The 24,441-nt window shown below is 41.4% G+C and overlaps 1 protein-coding gene across 4 annotated transcripts in view; it reads right to left on the reverse strand.

The window, feature by feature from the left end:
• Positions 1-311: 311 nt before the first annotated feature.
• Positions 312-24,441, reverse strand: part of rbbp8 (retinoblastoma binding protein 8) — a 36,991-nt gene continuing 12,861 nt past the window's right edge. Inside the window, exons 1-19 of one of the 4 annotated variants that reach the window (XM_088642036.1) lie at positions 24,220-24,405; positions 20,656-20,882; positions 17,390-17,432; positions 15,424-15,519; positions 14,889-15,001; positions 13,644-13,716; positions 13,396-13,568; positions 11,976-12,065; positions 11,229-11,320; positions 10,655-10,776; positions 9,699-10,494; positions 8,885-9,011; positions 7,974-8,062; positions 5,901-6,012; positions 3,804-3,941; positions 3,365-3,431; positions 2,584-2,680; positions 1,994-2,135; positions 312-1,692 (exon numbers count right to left, since the gene is read on the reverse strand). In XM_088642036.1, coding sequence (XP_088498162.1) covers positions 1,595-1,692; positions 1,994-2,135; positions 2,584-2,680; positions 3,365-3,431; positions 3,804-3,941; positions 5,901-6,012; positions 7,974-8,062; positions 8,885-9,011; positions 9,699-10,494; positions 10,655-10,776; positions 11,229-11,320; positions 11,976-12,065; positions 13,396-13,568; positions 13,644-13,716; positions 14,889-15,001; positions 15,424-15,519; positions 17,390-17,432; positions 20,656-20,770 — 2,583 coding nt within the window. In that variant the 5' untranslated portion in view covers positions 20,771-20,882; positions 24,220-24,405 and the 3' untranslated portion in view covers positions 312-1,594. Of the gene's footprint in view, positions 1,693-1,993; positions 2,136-2,583; positions 2,681-3,364; positions 3,432-3,803; positions 3,942-5,900; positions 6,013-7,973; positions 8,063-8,884; positions 9,012-9,698; positions 10,495-10,654; positions 10,777-11,228; positions 11,321-11,975; positions 12,066-13,395; positions 13,569-13,643; positions 13,717-14,888; positions 15,002-15,423; positions 15,520-17,389; positions 17,433-20,655; positions 20,883-23,100; positions 23,251-24,219; positions 24,407-24,441 lie in introns of those variants that run through there. The other 3 variants (XM_088642038.1, XM_088642037.1, XM_088642039.1) reach the window with 3 other exon arrangements.

Below are 24,441 nucleotides of genomic sequence, written 5' to 3' on the forward strand. Positions count from 1 at the left end.
ATATATCATCAAAACATAACCCATTAATAATGTTTTTAAAGGCTTGGATCTATAGCAACAAATGCTAGCTTGTGCAAATAATTTATTTTCTTGCCAACTAGTTTTGGCTTTTTTAAGATATACACAGCATGTCTGTTATTTAATTGCAACACTACAATAAATACAAATCAATTCAAGTCATCTTCTGTTAAACATTTTAGCATCCTAATTATTATCTAAAATATTAAAAGGTCTTAGCACAGATGGCTCAGAGTTTGAGAAACTGCTTTACAGGCAACCCTTCAATTATACACAAGGAAGGTGCAGACAAAGGCATTTCGATCTTTTATTAATTTGAAAAAACTTTACAAAACAGACACAATAAACAAACACGGACAGCTGAAATATTTACAGATTTCACACATAAGAACAGATGGAAGAAAAAAATAACTGACCAGGACCTCTGCACTTTCAAAAAATAGATATTTTTCCTGACAGCCTTAAGCCTTACTTAATTTTAAATGGTCAGCACATGCTTCAAGTCAGGGCCTCTAACTCCCTTGTCCTGAATGTCCCCTTGGTGCTGGTTTCCAATACACCCCAGTTCACAGCTCTTAAACAGGTGCCTTGAAACCAGACTTGATTATTATCCACAGATAACAACCTGAAGCCTGGTTCAGAGTGTTACTGTGATGTTTGAAGGTGCTGGTTAAGTAACAGAGCTCAGCTAGAAGGAGAAACAGCAGATACAGCTGAAAAGCCTGCCTCTAGAAAACAAATGATGAAAATAAAGAAGAAACCTTCTAAAATAAATATGTTTGTGTACTACACCCATGAGACTGTCACCTCTGGAGGCCTAAATTAAACTTAAGTGAGCAAAACCATAGTGTCTGGCATCCTGCAGGAACAGGCAATCTAGAGAGGGGAATCTGAGTGACCCATCATCTCAGTCCCTGCACAAGCAGCCACTGCCCTCTGAAGTCTAAAATGCTTTCTGGCAATCTTGTTTAATATAAAACGCGATACAAAACAGGGCTTGATAACTAAGTTTTTGTACAAATTGTAAGCCCTTTCTGTATTACACAAAGAATTCAGAGCGATGCTAAACACTATTTCCGCGTTACAGACAAGAGACTCATTGTACCATATGTCTGAGTGAAGATGTGTACAGTAAAGGACTGAAAACAAAAAGACAAAGCACTGTACACTCCTTATAATGACAGACATTACAGTTGCTACTTCACAATCATGAAGTTCCTATGAGCACTGTGATGCAGCTAAAATGTATGTTGTTAAAAGACATTTGAATAAGCTTCTCCAAGTTCACCGCCATTGAGCATATGCTTAGCTTGACGTTTAGTCAGTGATGGCATTTCTTACAAGCTTCTGTTCGGTTTGTAGCCTTTCCAGCTTAGGGAAAAGTTGCGATGCGAGTGCCAAAGTTTAGTCTTTGCAGCATTTCCGATTCTGAAGTAACTTGAGATTTAGACTGCAATTGCAATTTTTCCTGCACCTTTAGTTTTTTTTTCCGCTCCTTTTTCCCCAATAATCATGTTTTACACCTAAAAGAATCTGGCCTTTACTTGTTTTCCCTGTGCAGCCTTAGAATCAGGTTTTATGTCTTTTGTTCTTTGCCTTTAGGTGAAAATATTGCGTTATAAGGTCGGCGCCTCCTCGTACGCTGGGGTGGTTCGATATCATCTTTGATGTACCCTGAAGAACAAAAAAAAAAGCTCTTTGCGTTTAATCCAACTGGCAGCATAGGACAAATGTAACACCTATTGGAAATGAGAGGCAACGTTTGACCGCTACGCAGTACACAGCTTGCACAGCTTTGCATCGAAATGTGAGCTTACAAAACTTTGAGTGCGGCCAAACAATAGGAAATCTCTGCTTCATAACGATAGAGAATTAAAGCTGAATGGTTTCCGGAAAACATGGAAAAAATGGTTTCAGGAAAACACCTGCAGAAACAACAGTGCCAGGGTTATCAAAGAACAGTGATGGCTCCCACCTCTGTCCACGCAGGTCTGTGTGGAGGGAAAGCCCACCTCCCAGAAGTTCTCCGGAGTGCTTGGAGGGATGTATCTGAACCTGTGCCTGGAGCAGGACGACAGCTTCTTCCTGCGCTCCTCTTCCGGCAGATCTGCGTAATACTGAAGGGCCGCAAACACCACATTGACACTCTTCACGAAATCTCTGGCCCAAGTGCCGATCTCTCATCGTCATCGAGCAGGAACTCGATGCGTTTCAAACAGCGGGCAGAGGATCCGTGATAAAACAAAGCGCTTGTTTTTCATTCTGATCTATGACCGAGACAGGAAGGCTTTGTGCTTCTAGCTTCAGAAGACACGGCACACGAAACCTGCAGCTCTCCCTGCCCCTGCTGGGGTTCGATTCTGGCCACACAGCGCCCCCCCCAGACTGCGGATCATTCTGCCACGCCAAGAGACCAGGTCACCTGCCAGTTTTACACTGTCTCAAGTTCAGAGGGGTGGATGTTCTTTCTGTAACAGGCATCCTAACTCCTTCCAGGGACTTTGTTCCTTTCCTTTTAAAATGAAAAGTCGTTTAAGGTGCTCAAAAGCTTGTTTTTTTACTCACAATTTCACACTCCTTACACGTGTGTCCTTGCAGTTTCTTCCTCTCCTCTCTCCTGCGCACCACGTCCACATGAGGAAAGTTCAGGGTGGTGTTCGCTCTAAGGAACCAGAGGAGAGGTGTGACGCGATACCTTTCTCTACACCACATTCTTCCTGTTTATCTTTACGAAACAAAGGATCTTTACACTGTGCGTTGAGGTTCCTAGACTGATGTACACAGTAGGTTAATGTAATGTGAGAGACCGCCCGATTTCGTACATGCCAATAATTTCAGGATGAAATATTTTGGGCAAGGCTTCATTCTGGTGAGGTTACAGAACACTGTGGTGGCTCCTTCACATTTGCCACACAACAAGATAAACACTATCCATCTGGGCCATGGAAGTCATCCTGGGGAGCTCACCCACTGATCCACCAAGGCTATTTATCAAGCTTCCTCTGTGAGCAGCAGTTTCACCAGCATGGCTGGGCAGCTCTTTCCAGACTCCCACAGCCATTTCTATACAGAAGCGCTGTCCGTCTTCTGGCTTGTGTTTCGGTTTGGATTCTTAAGAAGTTAACTCCTTTGAACCTCAGGAATGTATATGGCTGCGCTCTCTGGATCACAGTGATCACAAATTACACAGTATTTTATTCACGGTACACACAGTGATGTGTAAATGCACAATATTCTCTATGTCTAAAGAGCACAATGTACAGTTTTAACAAAATAACGCAAGAGGTAATTAAATAGACACAACCATCAGTAAAATAATGAGCATTATTTTAAATCAACGTCTTACCTTCCTTTGGTTATTAAACAAGGTTCTACAAAAGTGTGGCTCTGGATATTGTTTTTTTCGTCAGATGCTATTGGGAAAAGGTAAGAAGAAAGCACTATAAAAGTTAGAAAGGATTGGAGCTGGCCTGATTCCTCTTATATTGGCTACATTAACTGGCAGTAATCATTACCGTTCTATAGAATCACCCTCAGCATTGTAGAGTACTGTCAACATGCATATCTCCATAGTAGATATTACAGCTGAGTCTTGTGTAGAAAAGTTTCAGTGGGATGTCTTTCTAAAGGCGAAATACTCCAAAATCACAAATGCACTTTCCACCATGTGCAGTTTAACATTAGTGTTGTGCAAGAAAGCATATAGTCCACATCTGAATCTACCTCAGCTACTATCTTAATTCTTGAACCCTTTCCAGCCCCTTACAGGCCTAAAAAAGGCTTACTGTTGATAGACTTCTCCCCTTCCTCGAGGTCCCCTTCATGCTGCAGACTGTCGCCCCTCGGACAGGACTCGTACTCCCCATAGACTGTCCGGTCAAAGATTTCTGCGAGGCTGTCATTTCCTCGCTGTCCACCACCCGCTGTGGACACACAGACAAGGTCGTCACTGAAAGCTGTGACAAGCAGGAGAAGTTTTACATCCGATTCACTCTGACTGCCCTAAGCATTTGTATAAGAGCCAGAAAAGAAACAGAGTAACAACAAAACCAAAGGCTTATCTTCATAAGCAAGTGTCTTGACATTTGTTCCCTTCAGCACGGTCGTATAAACTTTTTAGCAGAAAACTGATGAAATGTGATTCTCTGTTTCAGAATAAAAGAAACAGACACATAAGATACAAGAAAACAGTAGTCTGAGATGATCAGAATCATAGTTAGTCTATAGGTACAGCCAGGAGCCACATCATTCAAGCTTTTTTAGCTGAGGAACAGTATTTTGATTTTTTTTCTGAACTATACAGGAAAGCTAAAGAAGGAGAGATATGCTCATGCTTTAGTTTTATTTACAATCAGAGCAGCTGAATTCTGAAAACAACACAACTTCTTAAAAACATGCATGTATATACTGTACCAGCAAGCGGTTAAGAAGCATAACATCATTTAATATCACGTTAGTGCGTCGTTAATGTAGAAAGCCGTGCAGACAGAATTGTCAACAGCAAATGAAAACTGTTAACACAGACCCATTAGTAACACAGATACTGCATATAAGGAAAGGGACCAAGAACACGGGGCGAAACAGCGGCACCATGGCTCAGGATCTGAGCCTGTGACTGGAGGGTTGCTGGTTCGTATCCTGCAGCCAGCAGAAGAATCCTACTCCGTTGGGCCCCTGAGCAAGGCCCTTAACCCCAACTGCTCCAGGGGCACCGTATAAATGGCTGACCCTGCGCTCTGACCCCCAGCTTCTCTCCCTGTCTGTGTGTCTCATGGAGAGCAAGCTGGGGTATGTGGAAAGACAAATTCCTAATGCAAGAAATTGTATATGGCCAATAAAGTGATCTGATCTTATGGGAAACCAGGTTTGACCAACTTTGTCGAGGGTGAGCAATGCACTAGCTCATTTTTCCTTCGCGTTTTAACTCTTCCGAGTTCTCACTTAATTACTTAATGCAGATGTCAAGGAGTCCTTCATCAACAAATTGCACAACAGACTTCAAGGGATGGAATAAACAACAGTCACTTAGGGCTACCGTCAGCATACTATTTGTCAGCAGTTGAAGTTTTGAGTGGCATGAATTCTACAATCCGGCCATCTGAGGAGCAGAGGAGCACGGAGCAAGAAACTGTTATGGGTGAAGAGGAAAGGCGCTTCCGCTACACTGATTCATCAAAGTTAGTCTCAGAATCCCAATGGTGAACCCAAGTCTCAAGATGAGACACTGTGATCTTGCACACTGAGCTTTCAGGGCACTAGTGTGGCAGAAACAGCCGATACTGGTTGGAGACACCACTGTGAGGCCAACAGCAGTGACGAAAGCGTTAGAACTCAGCGGCTGAGATGGGAGAAATTGTCCAAGGGCCAGCAATATTCCAGTCACTCTGCAAAGGAGCAGTGCAGGGGACTGAAGCAAACCCATCTCAGATTGCACTTGGGGTTTATGAGAAAGCGACTGAGTAATACTACAAGCCTGTGGCAGAAAGTCTTGTGGTCAAAAAAGGCACAAAACTGGAGCCAAGTGCCAAGTGATGGAAACCCAACTGCTAAGAAGAAGGGGTGGAAAATTGCACCAACCCGGGGTTCAAAGCTGGTAGAGACAGACCCAGGAAGACTTCTGGCTGTAATGATAGCCAAAAGTGTTTCTGCCAAATACTGAGTTCATGGGTCTGAATACTTATGCAATCAACGTACTCCAGCTTTTATCTCCAGTGTTTGCTTATTTGTCTTTAATTCGGCTGAATGAGTCACGTTTTTGACTAAAACACAAAGTTTAAAAAAACGTGTATGCGGCGTTTTGCAACTCGGAACGCCTTTGCAAGGCCCCATGTACCCGTTTCAGTGAAGGGCCCGTGAACAGGGCCACCGCCCCACTCAATTACCAGAGCGGGCGCTCTCATCCTCGTCTTGTTTCAGCCCCCTCAGGAGCACGCTGCTGCTGACGAAAGTGCAGTCTGCGTCCACGCTGTCTCCGTCAGCCCCCTGATCCCCGGCCTGCAGAGGGAGACGCAGACACTAACTGTACACACCCAGCTCACGTGGGCCAGCTCCTTGCAGGACAGCCAGTATACTCGAGGTATAAGAAATGTACAAAAACAAACAGAAGGGAAATTGCGAACTCCACAAAGTATTAATGTGCCTGCAACATCACAGTTAAGAAGCATAAAGATATGGTTACTCCCACTCTCTCACCAACAGTTACACGTCATTGATCAGACTTAGACACAAGTAAACTACAAGTACCGTAAAGGTCTTTTCAGAATATCCGCACCATGACAGAAGCGACAGCAGGGGGAGCAAGAGTAAACCTTAAACAATTTCTCTGCACGGACTTGAAGCACCGAGTGTAGTGGAAATCAGTTGGAGAATCTCCGAAACTCGGAAAAATATGAACTGTCCAAGACATCTTTTAAATACACATACAGTGGCTATCAAAAGTATTCCCCCCCCGGGCATTTAACTGTTACAATATACAATCACAATGTTTTTTTGTATTTTTTGCCAGAATGTAAAAATGAAGCATTTCTACAGATCCTCTTAAATAAATTATAAACAGAAAAATGAGTGACTGCATAATTATTCACACCCTTTACTAAGATAAACCCAAACAGGCTCTGGTGCAACCGAATGTCTTAAGAAGTCTTTACAACTCCTTACACTTATGTAGCGTTTCTCTGGACACTCCACTGAAAGCTCTTTATCCAGTAGGTCATGTGCAGCCCCAATTGGATGATGCACCAGAACGCTCACGCAGCTCTCAGTGGGGAGGAGAACAGAGTGATGAAGCCAATTCATAGATTGGGATTATTAGGAGGCCATGATTGCTAGAAGGCCATGGGGAAATTTGGCAAAGACACCGAGGTTACACCCCTACTCTTTTTGAGAAATGCCTTGGGATTCTTAATGACCACAGAGAGCCAGGACCTCTGTTTTATGTCTCATCCGAAGGCCAGTGCCTTTTTACCTTATAGTGTCCCCGTCACTAAACTAGGGCTTTAGGACCCACACAGACCGCAGGCTGAGCGCCCCCTACTGGCCCAACTAATAACGTTTCCAGCAGCATCCTTAGTTTTTCCCTGCAGGAAAACCTGCTGCAGTTTGCAAGAGACTTGGGACTTGGGAGAAGATTCATGTTCCAGAAGGACAAAGACCCAAACATACACCCACACTGGAGTGGTTAAAAAAAAGTTAATGTTCTGGAGTGGCCCAGTCAAAGCCTGATCTCAATTCTACAACTTTACTGTGGTAGTAGTTGAAAACTGCTGGTCACCAACTGTTCCCATTCAACCTGCGGGAGGTTGAGCAATTTTGCAAAGTAGAATGAGCACAAATTGCTGTGTCCAAATGTGCAAAGCTGGTAGAAACTATTCAAGCAGACACATGGCTGTAATTTCTGCCAAACGCACCTCTACTAAATACTGACCTAAAGGGGGTGAATACTTAATTACTCATGTAATCGGTTATTTTCTGTTTTGTATTTGTATAAGTATAAGTACAAAAGAGGGATCTGTAGAATTTAGTTTTCACTTTGACATTTTGATATTTTCTGTCAATCAATGGCAGAAACTCTGAGTAAAAAACATTATGATTCCATATTTTAACACAATAAAATGTAAAAAAGACCAATGGGAGTAGTAGGCAGCTGTGTCAGCATGCGTAGGCTGCAGAGGAACAAGTAAAGGTTTATTTCCTTCTGAAAAGAGAAGACAAGAAACACAACGTTTTGGCTGTGGGGCTTTCTTCAGGTGTGTGACTCTTTTCAGCATGGAATAAACCCTTACTTGTTCCTCTATAGAAAAATATTTAGAGAAAAACTTATATCGCCAACAAATATCAGTTCCCAGATGCAATATAAACCACGACTGTGGAAACACTTTAAAACAAAAACCGAGATGCAACATTTATTTGCTCCAGGTTTCATATGAGAGAGACATCAGAAGAAAACTGCAGAATACCTCTGGGTTTAAGCAGCTGTCGGTCTTGTACTGGGAGAGGTCTGCTCCAGGATCCAGGCTCCACGTCATGTCTGTGGCAGGGGGTTTGCCTTCAGAAAGAGGACACAAAGACCAGGCTCACGACAGCACACTCTACCTCTTACAAAACAACTGGAAACTTTGAGGAGATGGACAGAAACATTCTTATTTAAAAAAAACAACAAAGGGATATTCATATCATTTCTGTGGCATGGAAGCAATTGCTCTTTGTGACCGAACACAAGCTAATTGAAAAATCCACATATACCCATTTGGGGGATTCAGTAGAAACAAATAGGTACCTTACGACAGAAGGGTGAAAGCATCCCAACTAGACCGTAACCCAGACTTTAGCTATTGATTTCATGAAGAGGAGCCCTGAATTAAGGGTATGAGCTAAGCAAATCAATTGGTAAGAATGAATCTCTTCACACCCCCGTCCACCGGTTGTATAAGCCTGTGGAGCAGAGGGCTGCAACGACACCAATCGCACAGGCTGTGTGTAAATGCAACTGAGACTACAGGGCCACCTCCAGGTCCGAACCCCTGCTCGTATTTCACCTGAGCTCCACTATTCCCAAAAAAAAAGGCGTTCCTTTGTAAACAGGGCGTCAGCTCTCCTTCGTCAGGCTGAGACACGATTCATGTTTGCTCTTTTTTTCCACCAAACCACAGGAAAGTCAGAATGAGTGTAAATCGTTGCCCCCTTATTCTCCACTGCAGTCTGGCCATGGCGCTGTAAATACTCGGCAGCATCGACTCGTTGTTCACGTGCATTCGTGCACGGCGGCAGGCTCGAGATTTCATTACTGTGATGGAAGGCTGCTCTACACCTTTTTTTTTTCCCGGATGCGTGTTGTAAAAAGACGGACAGCAGGTTTCAGCTCCGTTACCATCGTCTCTCTCCGAGGGACTCCTCTTTGTGACGGCACACGGGTTGGGCTGCAGCACGGAGGTCTGCTCGCAGTCTTTACTGGCTACTCTGCTCTTCTTTCTGATCGGCTCCTGGGCATTGGGGGTCTGCAAGCAAAACAGCACAGAGTACTTCATGTGTTCGCACACACTTCACACATTTAACACACACCCTTTCATTTCTAACTGTTCCAAGCACATAAGCGCTATGCTAATGCAATAAAGATTTTTTATTCTTACTCTGCTTCTACAGCACCACCTAATGCACACTGGAGAGCACTCTCGCACTGCAAAATGAGTCCATTTCCACTAAGTCAATTTCAAAATGGAACCAACAAGTGCTACAGTATATGATTTTACTTTCTCTTGGTTGGCATGTCTTCTGTTCTTATTCTGGCACAACATGTAAGTGGTCTAATGAAACTGGATGTAAGTTTTAAATAAAGTTTAAAGGTCATCTTGATGCAGGGTACTTAAAGGGATTTCTTATCTCTTCTTATACATATCTTATACATACTACATTTCCAACAATGATATTCGCAAATGTATTTAGTGTTGTATTTTTATGAGACTGTTCTTGTTGAACACTGCTTTGTCTTTGCAAATTAGGGTTAAGATCACTAGTGAAGTTAACTCTACATGGATAAACAGTTTATTTCTGCAATACTTAATTGCAATAAGCAATAAGACAAGTAGATACTAACTTCTACTGAGTTATTGCACTATAGGGTTAAGCTCATGCAAAATCTGGAGGGAAAATGGCTGCCTCACAATCTCAGCAGGAAGGATGCATACCTTGATATCAAGCAGCTGCTCTGTGTCCATCTTGTTCCCAGGAGGAGTTGCCGGTATCCGGAAAACGTGTGGGTTGATTTTTTTCTCTGGCGTCCTGTCTTGGTCTTTGTTACTGATTGATCTCCTTATGGCTTCTTGTAGATAAGGGTCCTCCCGGGAGTCTTTAGAAGGGACAGACCTTCCATTGTACAGCTTCAGCAGGGAATTCTGGGATGCTTGCTGCAAGTCAAACAAAGTGGTCTGTTTTAACCTGTCTTTGGGAGTAGGTTTCCTTTCCCGGCCCTGTGATCGGTCATTGTGTGGCCTATCGGACAGGTCGAGAGGCTTGTCTGTTGGGTCGTCTGCGACATTCTCCCGGCTGATGACAGCGCTGTTGTTTCTGTCGGAGGCACTGCCTGCCTCACTTCTCCTCTTCACTCCGCTTTCCAGCTTTGAAGCGGCCACGTCCTGACTGCTTTCTACCAGCGCTGAACAGGGGCTGGCAACCCTTGCTTTGCCATTGACACACACTGGTCTATCACCTCCGGCTTCTCCAGGCTCTTCCCTGTGTTGTAAAGAGAGGCCAGTGGAAAGGCCAGTTTTAAGAGGCGCGATGCGAGGGATGTCTTCGCTCAGCGCCTTCAGTCGACTCGCAAGGGGGGGGGCTTTCACGTGCTGTCCCAAGAGAGAAGGGGATCTTTCGTCCGCAAGGTCCGGTTTTTTAACGAGTCTCCCAGAGCTGCCAAACACTGGAGAGCTCCTCTGGCGCAGAAGCCAGTCTCTGTTTTGTGCGGAATCTGGAGATGGATGCGCATATCTGGGAAAGAGAGGAAGCAAACCCTTCTGTTACTATGACTGCACAAATAATTTAATTGGTTACAACATATTAAGATAAACAAAACAAAAAAACAAGTAGTACACATCTTGCCTCTATTAAATTATAAGGTATTATATAATATATAAGGCATCCACCTTACCCCAGATGACTGTCCTTCGCTGGGACAGCTTCATTAGACTGAAGTTTTCTAGAGGCGTGTTCTTGTTTCTCAGCAGCCACCGAACTGCTTTTGACAGAGGGCCCCAAAACACAGAGGGATTCCTACAATTACACAATCACAATTCGTGTAAACAAAAGTTCATAAATATCCCGCATCCGTTTCCTAAAACTGGACGAGCCCAGCTGATGACAACAGAAAGCTGCAGCAGACGCACGTTCTCAAGCAGGTAAAGGGTTCAAGTAGATCCACACATGTAGACAAACAAACGTGGCACATTGTTTCTTGTATTTCTTTCTGCAAAACACTGCAAACAGTCAAGGAGTGTTACAAACACACAGTATTTTTTAATTCTGAACAATAACCTTTTCTTTCCTTTATAAATGGAAGCATGCTCATGAAGACAAAGCTTGTTTAGCAATACTGAGTCCAGTTATAAAAAAAACCAGAAAGATACAGAATCATCAGGACTGTGCAGCCTCTGCCTTTGGATCCACTTTGCAGAAGTGATATTGGTTGGGTATAAGACATGAAGAAACGAAATTCAGCCACTTACTGACTCCTCAGGAATTCCCGTTCCAAGTGTTTCAGCAACAACACCAGCTAACTTCCCGCTGGGATCTTCAGCAGGAAAACTTCCTCGGCTTTCTGAAAGTTAGGCAGGGATACAGGCTTTCATTAAGCTTCCCAGAAAGACTTTTCTCTTACCTGTCTCACAGGTCATGATTTTTCTAAGTGGTGGAACAGTCTGAAAATCCCTGTGTGCTTCTGATGTTCATAACCCAGATCATAAAGACAAACACCCTCACCAGGAACCGATGGCTGGATGAACGCATGAACCTGTGTTTGCAGGGATCCTGTGACTGACTTGTTTCTTCCGTTTATAACCGTTTCATTCAATTCAGGGTTGCAGGGGAGTAGAAGCCTAACCAGGCAAGCAACAGGCACAAGGCAGGATATACCCTGGACAGGACGCCAGTCCATCGCAGAGCACGCACAGACACAGAACCGCACACACATCAGGGCCAGTTCTCCCAGAAGCCAATTAACCCACCATCATGTATCTGGACTGTGGGAGGACACTAGAGGACCTAGAGGAAACCCAGGTGAAGAGGGGCAGGGGGGGAACACACAAACTCCACACAGACAGCACACCCCAGGCCCAGAACCGAACCCAGGGACCCAGCACTGCAAGTAGCAATATAACCACTGCACCACCGTGCTGCCTTCTTGAGTTTTATGTCTGAGCAAATCTGGATTTCTCCAGAAAAAATCAATTTATTTAGAAGCTGTTAATCCTTACTTGAAATTGGTGCTTCCTCCAGTGAGCACGTTTCTGGAACCAAAACACCTTTACCATGCAAAGTTAGTTCAGACGTGCATTGCTTGTGCTCTAAAAAAAAAAATCAAAACCAACTTTTATTTATAATGTGAACAGAAGTGCAAACACACGATGATTAAACCAGTCATACAAAGCTGATCAAGTGCTCAAAGTATGAAAAGGTGTCTGAAACTGTACGGTTTTGTAATTTGAAAAGTTTAACAGGTGCTTAAAAAAATAGGACCACTGCCTGGCCCGTACCTGATGCCCACACATATATCCAGGAAGTTGTATAAAGGATTAAGCGGTATAGAACATGACTAGGAATTACAAACCATGGACCTCCTACTCTCCAAAAATGAAGTTCAAAGTTCTCTTTCAGCCTAGATTTTCTGAAATATTTCTGAAAATATGTGTGGCAGCAATAATGCCAAACACAGGAAGGAGCCAATTAAATTATTTTCTTCGAGCTTCATATTTTATCAATGAGGTTTCTATTTTTATCAGAAAAAGAGAGAAGTGTCTTGACATCCCTCGTTTTGCTGAATCATAACATTATCTGCCATGTTTCAAAACTTGTGAAAAATGCCTAAACATCAATCAAATCAGCAACTTTTATCTCCAGGTCAAAAATGCAGATTTTAAGCACAAGAAACTGTCTGGCATGCTAATCTGCCTCTCTCAGCCTGTGGGCAACAAGAAGAAAATTTAGAATGACAGGTCAATGCAGCAGCTTTAAAAGATACGACTTTACGTTCTGAAGAGTTTTTTATGTTTCTTTTATCTTGATTCTTTTTGTGTTAGGCTTTCAATAGCCTGTACACGGTATGTTTGAACAACCGTACAAGTTGTAAGAGCTCTTGATTTCAGTTTATCACAGGGTGCCTAAAATCCTGTCCCACAGACATTTTCTTAAATCTTGGAACTGACTAGTTTACCACACAATACAATGTGTTGCAACTCAGCAGGCTCTCAGCAAGTAAGGGACAAAGAAAAATGTTTTAGAGAAGAACAGAGCAGATTTTAAAATGTTGTATTTTTACAGTTATTGTGGGGTTTGGCAAGACATGAATTTCTTGCAATATACTGTGATCATTGATCTATTTACGTTATTCAGAAACAACCGTGTATCATATTTTTTTATAACTACTATTATGCATCAATACAATTGCACCTTCAACAACACCTTTGTGACCATATGTCCATTGTCTTCACTAGTTGATGGTAAAGTCCTCCTTATGGACACACCATGCCGCCCAGCAGGTCTGGTGTGCTGGGCCACTGGGGATCAGTGATGTGGTAGTGCAGTACCCGGTGAGCTATGTGGGGAGCGCCCACACCTGCACACAGCACACACTACATATGCTACTGTTCATCAACATGCAAACCAACGCAGGCTTACCATCAGGTGGTGGTGACTTACGGGCTTCGGAGGGTTTCTCCGAGAACCGACAGCTCCTGTTGTCCCTCTTCCTCCTCATTCTGTTCACCACGGACTGCGAGACCTGTGGGACCGGCGAGTCTGGGATAACCCCCTCCTCCTGGTCCGACTCGGCGGCCTGCAGCATCTTCTCCCTGGCACGACAAAGGGCCTAGCTCCGTCACTGCCCACACGAGCGCTCACAGCACCAAGAGCAGGATCGGACTTACGCGGTCTTCTTCAGCTGATCCAGCTGTTGAGAAAGCTTCTTGTTTTCATCTTGGAGACTGTTTCTTTCATTCACTTTGCAAAAAAGCAGAAACATTAAAATTACCACAAACAATCATTCCGGTACTTCTTACTACTAACAATAAAACATTTTTAGAAAAAACATCTTGGTTTAGTGTTAAGGGCCACTGTGATATGACTCCATTGTTCTCTTCTCATTCTCATTATAATGCTTTTTCAATGTCAGGCAAAAACCACTATAGCATCCTGTACAATACAGCCACTTGAACTGTAACTGCTAATTTACAGTAAGACTGTAAGAAACTCAGTACACGTAGTAACAGCTGTGACACTCACAGATGCAATGAACTATAATGTAAATTGAGTTATTGTAAATGTTGTAGGATACCAAGTTACCTTCAAATAGCACAAAAGACACCCACTAATTTACTCATTTTTGACACATATTTTATCAATAGTATATATTATAATTAAAATGATTAACTACCAATATTAGTCAATATGACATAGTATTTGGTCATAGGTATACTAATGTTAGAGTTCATCTCTTCAGCTTACGCTAGCTTTTAAAATGTTTAAGCAAAGAAAGATCTATACATGAACAGACTGCACACAGACTCTTGCTGAAATTATTGTTTCAGCTGTATTTTGTGGACAGCTTTGCCAGCTGGATCATGAGGAGAATCCAATCCTTGATAAATAAAACTCTGTGAATGCAGCACAACACATGGAAGTTAAAACTAGCTTCTTATTTAACATTTGCTTGTGAAAGACACAGGAGGGAGAAAACAAAGACATCATTGACTTTTTTTTTGTAAGAATGCAAAACAAGCCATTTCCCCTTGAGTCCAGCCAAGAGATAATACCTTAATTCTGCTGTCTGCTTGACTTCATCAGCCTACATCCCTCTAAAGGCTCATTGTGCTGTGTGCAAAGAAAGGCCCTGTGTTTCTCTGTGGATCTGCTTCTCTGTCTCTGAGGTACCCTCTGAAGGATGCAGACACTGATAACATTTTTAATTTGCTTCACTAGGCTATGCCATAAAAAAATGTGGCTGGAGCTTTCAGGATTTAAACAAATTCTTCAATCCTGGCAGGTTATAGGGACACACGAAAACATTTTCTCACAAAGGTCAATTTAAAGGTGCAGGAAAAACGTAGAAAGCATAGCATTTAACTTTTTTTTGCAATGAACAGCTCATTGAGTGCAAAGGCTTGAGTACTTACTAAGCTCAGTGATTAGTCTGAGATTCTGCTGCCGGACATTTTCAAATTCCACCTGCTTCTTTTTCATGTGCTCTTCGGTTACAGCACATCTGTCACACAATCCCGCTCTCAGTCTGAAACATGTCATTTAAGATTTTTATGTATACTTTACTTTATAATTCTGGCTGTAATGCTTCTCGTAAAAACAAACTCAGCTTAACGCACAAGCATTTAAATATGAAATTCAAATGCAATGTATTTCTACCAACGGGATACGCTTTTCCAATAAACGAGAATATAAAATTAAAATGCAAGGATTAACAAACTGTTTAAAAAGTCATTTAATGTAATTATGCAGTACAGTATGATACAAAAATCAGAACAAAAAACTAATACTTCCAGTGAAGACTTACCACAAGTTTCAAGTGAATACCCTTCTTTTCAAGGACATGACAAATACAAGAAAATAACTGGTTTGCTCTTACTGCCAAAACCCAGATGTCTCACGTTTGTTTTTGTCCCACACAAAAAACAGAAATACAGTGTAGCTACACACCTGTCCTCCAACACTTTCACATTGTCCTGGAGTGCTTTCTGCTGCTCCCTGAGCTGCTGGTTCTTGGTATAGAACTCTTCCAGTCTTTGGGCATCTCTAGAGTTGAGAGGGACAGTGAGGCACACAACACCCAAAACAAGAATCTCTCCTACCAGAACTGGCAGACACAGCTTCACTTGGGTGGAAGAAAGAAAAAATCCAGAACAAGGAGTTCTTAAAGGTTGACCACATTTTTACAGTGAACAACAGTCCTGACAAAGATGTTGCTTGCTGATACTTGGGGCAGGTATGATCAGATCATGCAATACAGCACAATTAAGCGCTGTGATGAATGAGAAATATGGAATCTAGGTGGACAGTGGCAACTGAGTGCTGTGTCTGTGGGTCCACTTGTAGTCCACTTCTCTGTTCAGGGCTAATAAGGGTCTGATCTAAACATTCAACAACTTCAAAGGCAGTGATAAAGTTAGAATGAACACTGAAAAGCATACCATAGAACACAAGTGGAAAAAACATGGAGGTTCTCTTAAAACTGAGCACAGGAAGTACTTCTTTGCCAGAGCTTTGTGGGAGTGTGGAACACTCTACCCAGGCATGTTGCTGAAACCAGTCCCTGGTTGCTTTCAAGAGATGCCTGGATCCCGAGATCAATTAGCTAGTAGTCTCAACAAATGGGCTACACTGTCAGAAGCCTTTCTCTTTTAACCTCTGCCGAAATTTCTTTGCCATTTGTTTTATTTTTATTTATATAGAAGACAATCTAAAATCTAAATTAAAAATAAAACTTTAATTTGATTGAATAGAAATCTTCTTTCCTAAAGCACTTCCATTCATCCACCGGTTTTAGAGAATACTGGCCCAATGGTTGACATTTTTTCTTCTGTTACTGATCTTGTACTTTTGAACGCAGTCTATAGAAACTACCACTACCTTCCTTGACTTGGTACACAAAAGCTGTGACATTTTAAATTACACCTCTTAAATTATTTTTAAACAGGGTATTGTGGTGCCTGAATAACTAACTGTTTAATTCTGTTCAAATAAGATAAATCAACAGAATAATTAATACCATATTCTACACAATTCAACAAAAAGCTTTCAGCAGGAAATATTAACGATTTAATAAAGAAACTTGAAAACCGCCCCGAGTGCAGAGGCTCAAGACCATAATACAGTGAGGGCCTGTGACTCAGTGCTATCACAGTCATTACCTGTGTTACTCTCTTATTCTTCTAAGGTCTACCATGAAAGACTCCATTGTATGACTGGACATGGGCACTGAAACATTAAACCTACAGCGCTGAAGAAGGGTCAGTGGGGAACAGTCAAGCTTATATAACCTTATTTTATATACAATGAAATACTGTACCTGTGTAATGACTGCAGCAAACAGTAAGCTATTTGGAAGCTAAAGAAGATGTCACAACAGATGCATTCGTCAATGCATTCAGCTTACCATCAACATCATTTACAAAAATGTAACTGTTCTTTTTTAATCCTGACCAAGATTCATACTATTTTATATTCCAAAACTATGATGTTATTTTGATTTTCCTACCATGATCTCAAACTGATATACAAACTACCTTAGTAATATGGATAACATGTTTTTTTTAATTAAAGTCTTTCCCCAAACTGGGGAAATTTATAATGAGTAAATGGCATTGTGCAAAAAGGGCTGACAGGTGAAATTATTCACCTTTTTTTATGACAAATGGAAAAATTACATTGACATCAACACTGTTAGCTTTCATGAAAAGTAAAAAGATATCTTAATGAACACTGTCATATTACTTTTTTAAAACAGAGTAGGTCACAACAGGTATAAATGATGAGTCCAATGGTAAGACCAGGGACTTGAACACTGTGCAAGAGATCTAAAAATTATTACTTAAAATATTTAACGTAGATGATAGTGATGTGCAATATGAATGTTTAGATACAAAATCAAATACATTGTACTTACAAACATCTTTCCTTCTTCAGCTTGCTTATTTTAATTTGCAGTCCTAAATTGGATAAACGCAGAAATATTAATTATGCAGAAATTTGGGGAAATGGACATCAGAACAACAAATATATTAACAATCCTTTGATACATATTGTTCACAGAGTTATGCATATTAACAGTAATGTGGAAGTCCATTATGATCTGTTTTAACTTTTTTTAACATCAAGATTGACAATTATAAGAAATGTGCCAAAAATAAATGCATACCATGTCTAATCTAATGTTTTTGAAGATCTTGATATACACAAAAGAACTGATCTTTTCAGCTGCCTTATTCTACATTGGTTGATATGTAATAAATAATTGTGTTGTAATTGTGATTACAAAACCAACATAATTAACATTCAAGAAACATTTCAGAAAAACAAAGTTAACTGAAGATTAGTATTGCAACTGCAGATTTCATACAGAATGATCCTGATTGAGCATAACTCGAGTTTGGAAGGGAACAAAATTAAAAGAGTCAGATCACATGAAAGGATGATTTTGGTGCATTATCAAAATGCCTTTTGATAGTGATAGAAAAGCAATCTTTTTATCCTAGGGATACTCAGCACCTGTGAGACATTTGTGCCCTATCAGGCAGATCCGAAAGGTAACAGAATAAGAGAAAAAAGGTTTGCCTTTCATCAAATCAATTAAGCACCTGCAATTAAAACCCCCATGAAGAGCACTTTAATCCTGCTCCACACCCACACAAAGGTATGAGGCTGCAAAACAATGCTGTTCCTGTATGAACAGGCACTTTGTTCATGAAAGAGTTTGAAATTGTAACATCAGCAATACGAACCACAGGGAGTACAGCCTGGGCTGGGGAGGTTGGCTACTCTGTGCTGCCTGTAACTCTATCACCTGCGTGCCAAGATGAACGATGGAACAAAAGGGCAGTGTTCGGTCTAACTTCCTAAAAATCCTTTTCTTTGATTACCAACGCTAATAATATCCACCGATTGAAAAACCATTAAAGATTAACTGGAAAAAGTGCATACCAGTCTTTAAAAAAGTTAAATATTGGATACATACAAGCTCAGAAAAGATTTATTTTCTAGTGCATAACCTCCATTTACAAAGGGGCTTATAAAAGGACTTAAGACAGATGTTTATAAAAACCAATAAAGCACTTGTCTCAATAAGAAATCTGAAGCTTCCTGTTAAACACCACCTATTGAACAACACGAGCACACTCAGTGCTACAATCAAATCAACTCCTACATGAGGTTTCTTAAGTACTAGCAGTGTAAATGACTATTCTTTCGAGCAGAATGCCTTGGATAGATGGTACAGGACTTTCAAACCTGTCAGCAAAAGTGATGAAACACAGGGGTATACCCACTGGCTAGAAAACTAACATTGTATTTACCATCCAGAAAAAGGGTAAGAAAACTTAAGCAAGAAATTGTAAACCAGTAGGTTTTCCCACTCTTAACTGCAAGGTTACGGGTACCATACCATTACTAAAGTAACTGACACTTTTACCGTAAGAAATTTACATCTGCACCCATTTACAGAGGTGGGCATTTTAATGGACCCCCAACAGGGATTTGAAACAACAAACTCCAGTTATGAGTTGCAGAAGCAGACCTAAAGGACAGTTCACATGGATTTAGAAACAGTAGGTTTATAAAATGATATAAAATGAAAAAAAATGAATTATTTATGAATGCAGGCAGCAGGCATTCAAGGTAATGGATTGGAAATAGAGAAATGGGAAATGGTAAGTGGAGTACCACATGGACCTGTACTAGGACCACAGTTTGTCCTATTTTAGATCAATGGTCCAGATTCTGTTAGAGTAAGAAAAGTAGCCTAGTTTACAGATGACATCAAAAGAGAAGGATTTGCAAGTACTTCAGAAGTGCAAATTTTAAATTACTTATTCCACTTTCAAGACAATAGTGGGGCAAAACTTTAGCAGACATTTAACAGACACTTTCTCAATGGAAAACTTTACACACACTAATCAAAAACATAGTATAAATATTAGAATAGTGCTTTTGAAGAGGGTACTTATAAGAAAAACTTTACATGTTTATGTTGACACAGACCTTTCTCTTGTGAAGAAGCAATAAAAAGCCAAACATAATGTTATGATATACAGTTAAAAGTGTAGAATTTAAAGCAAGGAATGTTATGCCAAAATATAGAGTACTGTGTACACTTTAGGTCAACAAAACACAGGAAAGACACTGCTGCTCTGCTAATGCTAACAGAGAAACCAGATACATTTCAGTGTTGAAAGAAATGTCCTACACTAACTAGGCTAAATTAATTGAGAGTTTTAGGTCTAGAATAGAGATGAGTTCAAGGGTCATAACTGATCAAAATACTCAAATGCACTGATAAAATCAGAAAGTCAAACATGGACCTGGGACCTTGGATCAAAAGTCCCAATGGATTTTTTTCCAGAATCGTCCCTAAAACACTAAACAGAGGAAACCACGTGAAGCCGATATCCATGCTGCCTTCAAGAAACTGGTGGATGAAACCACCTGAATAAATCAGCAACTTTAAAAAGACAAAGGAACTGGATGGGCTGAGTGGTCTCCTCTCTTTTGTAACCTCTTAGGTATCAGCCAGTTAGCACAAGGGGGGAACAGTAAAATACTGTGTTGATTATGTTACAATAATTCAAGAACAATTCTATGAGAAAACAGTCTATTTTGTGGTCTACGCACAAAATATTCATTGTATAAATCTGTTTGTGTTTTTGCTGATCCCAACATAGAAGCTGCTCTGCGCAAGTTTCCCTTCTCCTTGTGTGCTGCACTCCACTTTCTGCACATATGTTGAAACATAGCAAGCGCAAGGGAATGCCTTTAGTTGTCGGAAACTTTCCTCTTCCTGTGTAGTCTAAAATGGTAATGAATTATAACTTTTAACATCAGAGCCTGCCAAATATATTGACAAAAATTTCCCTTTTCCATGATGAATGGCTTGAAGAGATTACAAAGTAGGCCTACTGTATATTTATACAGCCATTAAGATAGCTACAAAAAATTTCTGCCTTATGGCTAACAGTACCACACCCACACACACCCTGTGAACAAAGCACACATGCAGGAGGGAAATCTCACAAATATACATCCGGATATACTGCGAGATTAATAAGTGCACTTCCTGAAAAGGTGTGAAGACAGCTGAGAAATGCTCATTTGCTAAGAGCAGGTGAATAATGAGGCTGAGTAACCGTGCAAGATGTGGCTCACACTGGTGCAGGGTACCTTGGACTTCGCTGTCGTGGCAGTCTTTCATTCTGACCAGCAGCTCACTGAAGGTGTCGGAGGAAGACTCGGAGGACAGGCCCGAGCCCGGGCTCCCACCGGCAGCGTTGTTCATCTTCTCCGGCTGTCCGGATCTCCGCTGCTCTCACATGACCAGCCAGGAACTCGCCAGCTCCCCTGCGAGCAGCCCAGCCCAGCACCGCTGACCCGGAGGCTGAGAGCTAGGCCTGAAGGAACAGGACACCAGGAAATGTAATAACTGTGTGGTAAAATAAACGCAGACCCACATGTGATTGGAAAACGCATAAGTGTGTTCAAGACATCGCTGCTCTGAACTCTCCCCAAAATCCACCAGCTTATCTTGGCATGGGGTAATGGGCAGCTGTTCAATTCTAACTGCAGTTCATTTTCACTTGCGGAGCACAAATGATCAGAGAACACTTCCTTACTTCTGATTACTTCAGTCAGTTATAAGATAAGATCACTTTATTGGCCGTATACAATTTCTTATATAAGAACTTGTCTTTTCGCACACCCCGGCTTGCTCTACATGAGACACACAGACAGGGAGAGAGAAGCTTGGGGTCAGAGCGCAGGGTCAGCCATTTATACGGCACCCCTGGAGCAGCTGGGGTGGAGGGCCTTGCTCAGGGGCCCAGCGGAATAGGATTCCTCTGCCGGCCGTGGGATTCGAACAGGCAACCGTCCAGCCACAGGCGCAGATCCTGAGCCACAGAGTCAATCTGCTCTGCACACCACAGTGCTGACTGGGTGACGTCAAACTGAAGCTGCTTCAGCGGTCAGACTGGTAGAGCAAAGGGATCTCAGGTTAATTAAACAGTCACACCCATAAAGGACAACTGTGAGAAAGTACTCCTCTGGCACAGATTCACCCAATCAAAAAAAAAAGTTCTAATGCAGTTAAATTTAAACAAATAAATTCCTGTCGTCCACACACGTTTATTATCTAAAGGCTCTGTGTAATGATCTCACTGAAGCTGAACGTTTGCAAAGTCAGAAAGCAGACCGGTTTTCTGAGGGGAACAAGCACTTTCTCTCCCCAGAAAGCTTCGCATAGCTTAACGTAGCTTTTTTTCCGCACAAAAAACAAATTGTTCTCATCATGTTTTTTTAATTAAAAAAATGTCATAACTAAAGCCGGGTGCTGTGTGACTATTCTACCATTGGCTTTGTAAACAGCGGTGAGCTGGTGAGCAGTGACCCATTTGAGACAGGTTAGTTTGTCACACTGATGATGCATCGCAGCTTATTTCTTCATGGCTTAATGGGCAAGTGGAGCAACCTGAGGGAAGACCAGTTACAAATACAGCCAACGATTCCCAGTTGCTTCATTCTTGCTGCAGCAGTAACCCTGCCGAGGGCTCAGACACGCGGTGTCTGTGCTTGACTACGGAGCCAGTGGTGCGAAGTGACCGTCTGTGCCATCATCGACTCAAGTCGAAGTCAGAATCCCTCCTAATGGGTGTTTGGACAGAGGATTTTCAGCACCAGGCTGCAGTTTTAGCAAACCTTTAAGGACATTCAGCAAAAATCCCGATCCCTTTAAAGCTTAAAACACAGGACATGTACATTTTGCCAAGAACTCATAAGCTTCAAAAATAAAAAAAAACAGGAAATGAATCTAAAGCTGTGCTGCTGGTTTACTCAATAATGCAAGGCTTAAAACGTGCCACATTCAAGTTTTAGGAAATTACACCTTACTCTTATGTTCTGGAAAAGAAAAAGCCCTCCACGTTAAACAACTGTTTAAAAGCACATAGCTGTGCCAAACTGAGTGAAGCAGTTCCACAAATGAATGCAAATAACCATTTTAACTTATCAATCCAGTTTACGATGGTAGGCAACTGTTACAACTTATTATACTTCTGCTTATTAGAATTCATACACAATACAAATCCATTTAGCTGAAACCTGTTTTCAGAGATGCCTGTCATAAAAAATACAGGAAAAAAGCAGAGGTTTTAAAAACAACATAACTCTACAACGTAAAGCTCAGTAGCAAGCACAAAACACAAAATATAAAATACATAAAAATAAATATTTAAAAAAACTTATATCAGTGAACCAAAGAATAATCAGACCTAACAGCCATCCAAACTAATTGGAAAATCCCACTGAATTGTAACTGAACTTTATTTGCCCTCAAATGATTATCTGAAGACAAAATTTTCAAATGTTTCTGTTCAAGACAATCACTTCATTCCTAAAGCACAATGTTCCTAAGAGTATAAACAACAAACAAAATCAAACTTGAATAAGAGCAGCAGCAAAAAGCCAGGTCACAGTACAGAACCGAGACAAACAGCAGTTTTCATTTCAACTGCTCTTCAGCTCCCACGACACAAGAGCTCTGCAGTGATGTGTTACTGCTCCAATACAGTTCAAACAAAAATAAGGTTTTGAAAGGAACTGAAAATACATTACGTTTTCACAGGGTAACTTTTTTCCTTGAGGTCATTAAAACACAAAGCAGTTTGTTTCTGGAAGATTGCCAATCAGCTCTCTGTGGGAAACTACTGCAAAGCCACAAATGACAGAATTATACAGTGTACAGAAGTTACAGTGCAAGTCCTGCAACGCGATACTGCAATTAAAACCCTGCATCCAAAAGAGGAATTAACGTTACACAGCGTAAAAACTCTCCCCTCGGCTCTTGAGCCTCATTAGCCCTGTCTTATCTTCCACGGACAACAGAGACTCTCACTCTACAATCTCTACTCTGCAAGTGGAAGAGAGTAGAAGGTCAGCCAAAAATTCCTGGCATATCTCATATTTCTCCTTCAGTTCTTTTACAGAATCACTGCATCCCGTTTTCTACTGTTTCTCTGAACACTGGACAAGGAAAATGGAGTGGGAAGACACTGTGGCACGTCTGTCCCTCTCGCTGTGGTTAGAGAAGCCATGCGCAGTGCACATGTACAGTAAGTCTTTGCGGAGCTTCACAATGAAGTCGTTTTCTGATCCCAACCACATGGCGACTCCACTAACTCTGCATCTTCGACCTGAACTATCAGGGGGTTCTTCCCAAATTAAGTATTCCAGATATATCAATTAAAATAGTTTGCAGAGGACAGCCACATGCTTATTTATTGCAGGTGAATGCATTATAGCCAAAATGTATGTCACACTACAATTACTTAAAGACAAACCCATATTCTTAAATTGTGTATAGCTATAGATGTTAGTGAGCTAAGGTTTCACAGCCACACAGGCTTCAGGTGGAAACGAACTCACAGGAGTCAGGGGCGTGATGAAGCATGTCTTCATTCCTTTCTCTCCCAGTGCTGGTACCACCGGGCAAACACTGGTTAATCAGTCACTATTTTTTTTTAAAGAAAAAGTTTTTTTTAACAATGCCCCCCAATATTCAGTTTTTCTTAAACAACGTGAAAAAAAGCTAAAGTGGATGTAGATTCTTAAAATACAAATAAAATAAAATCAGGCTAGAAAAAAAAATCATAAACAAAGGGTTATATTAAAAACACTACACTTTCACAGTGCAGAACTGATGAAATCCCCCCCAAAAAAGTGAACTGCACTCACCATCTCACATAAGCATCCCTGGACTGCACAGAAATCTTCAAGCGTTCGCTTCCTCTCAAGCTAAAAGATTCTCTGTCCACTTAAGGAGACAGCTCCTTTGGCCATCAGAGAGGCAGCTGGAACAGAACACCTCCTTGACTAGGCAGCTCTGCTCCCTTGCTAGCGTCTATATAATGTGCAACGGATAACCTAATATGCCTTTCATCTAACTGGCTGGGCAGG

Source organism: Lepisosteus platostomus, chromosome 8 (assembly GCF_059453375.1).
Source record: "Lepisosteus platostomus isolate fLepPlt1 chromosome 8, fLepPlt1.hap1, whole genome shotgun sequence".
NCBI classification, from domain to species: domain Eukaryota; kingdom Metazoa; phylum Chordata; class Actinopteri; order Semionotiformes; family Lepisosteidae; genus Lepisosteus; species Lepisosteus platostomus.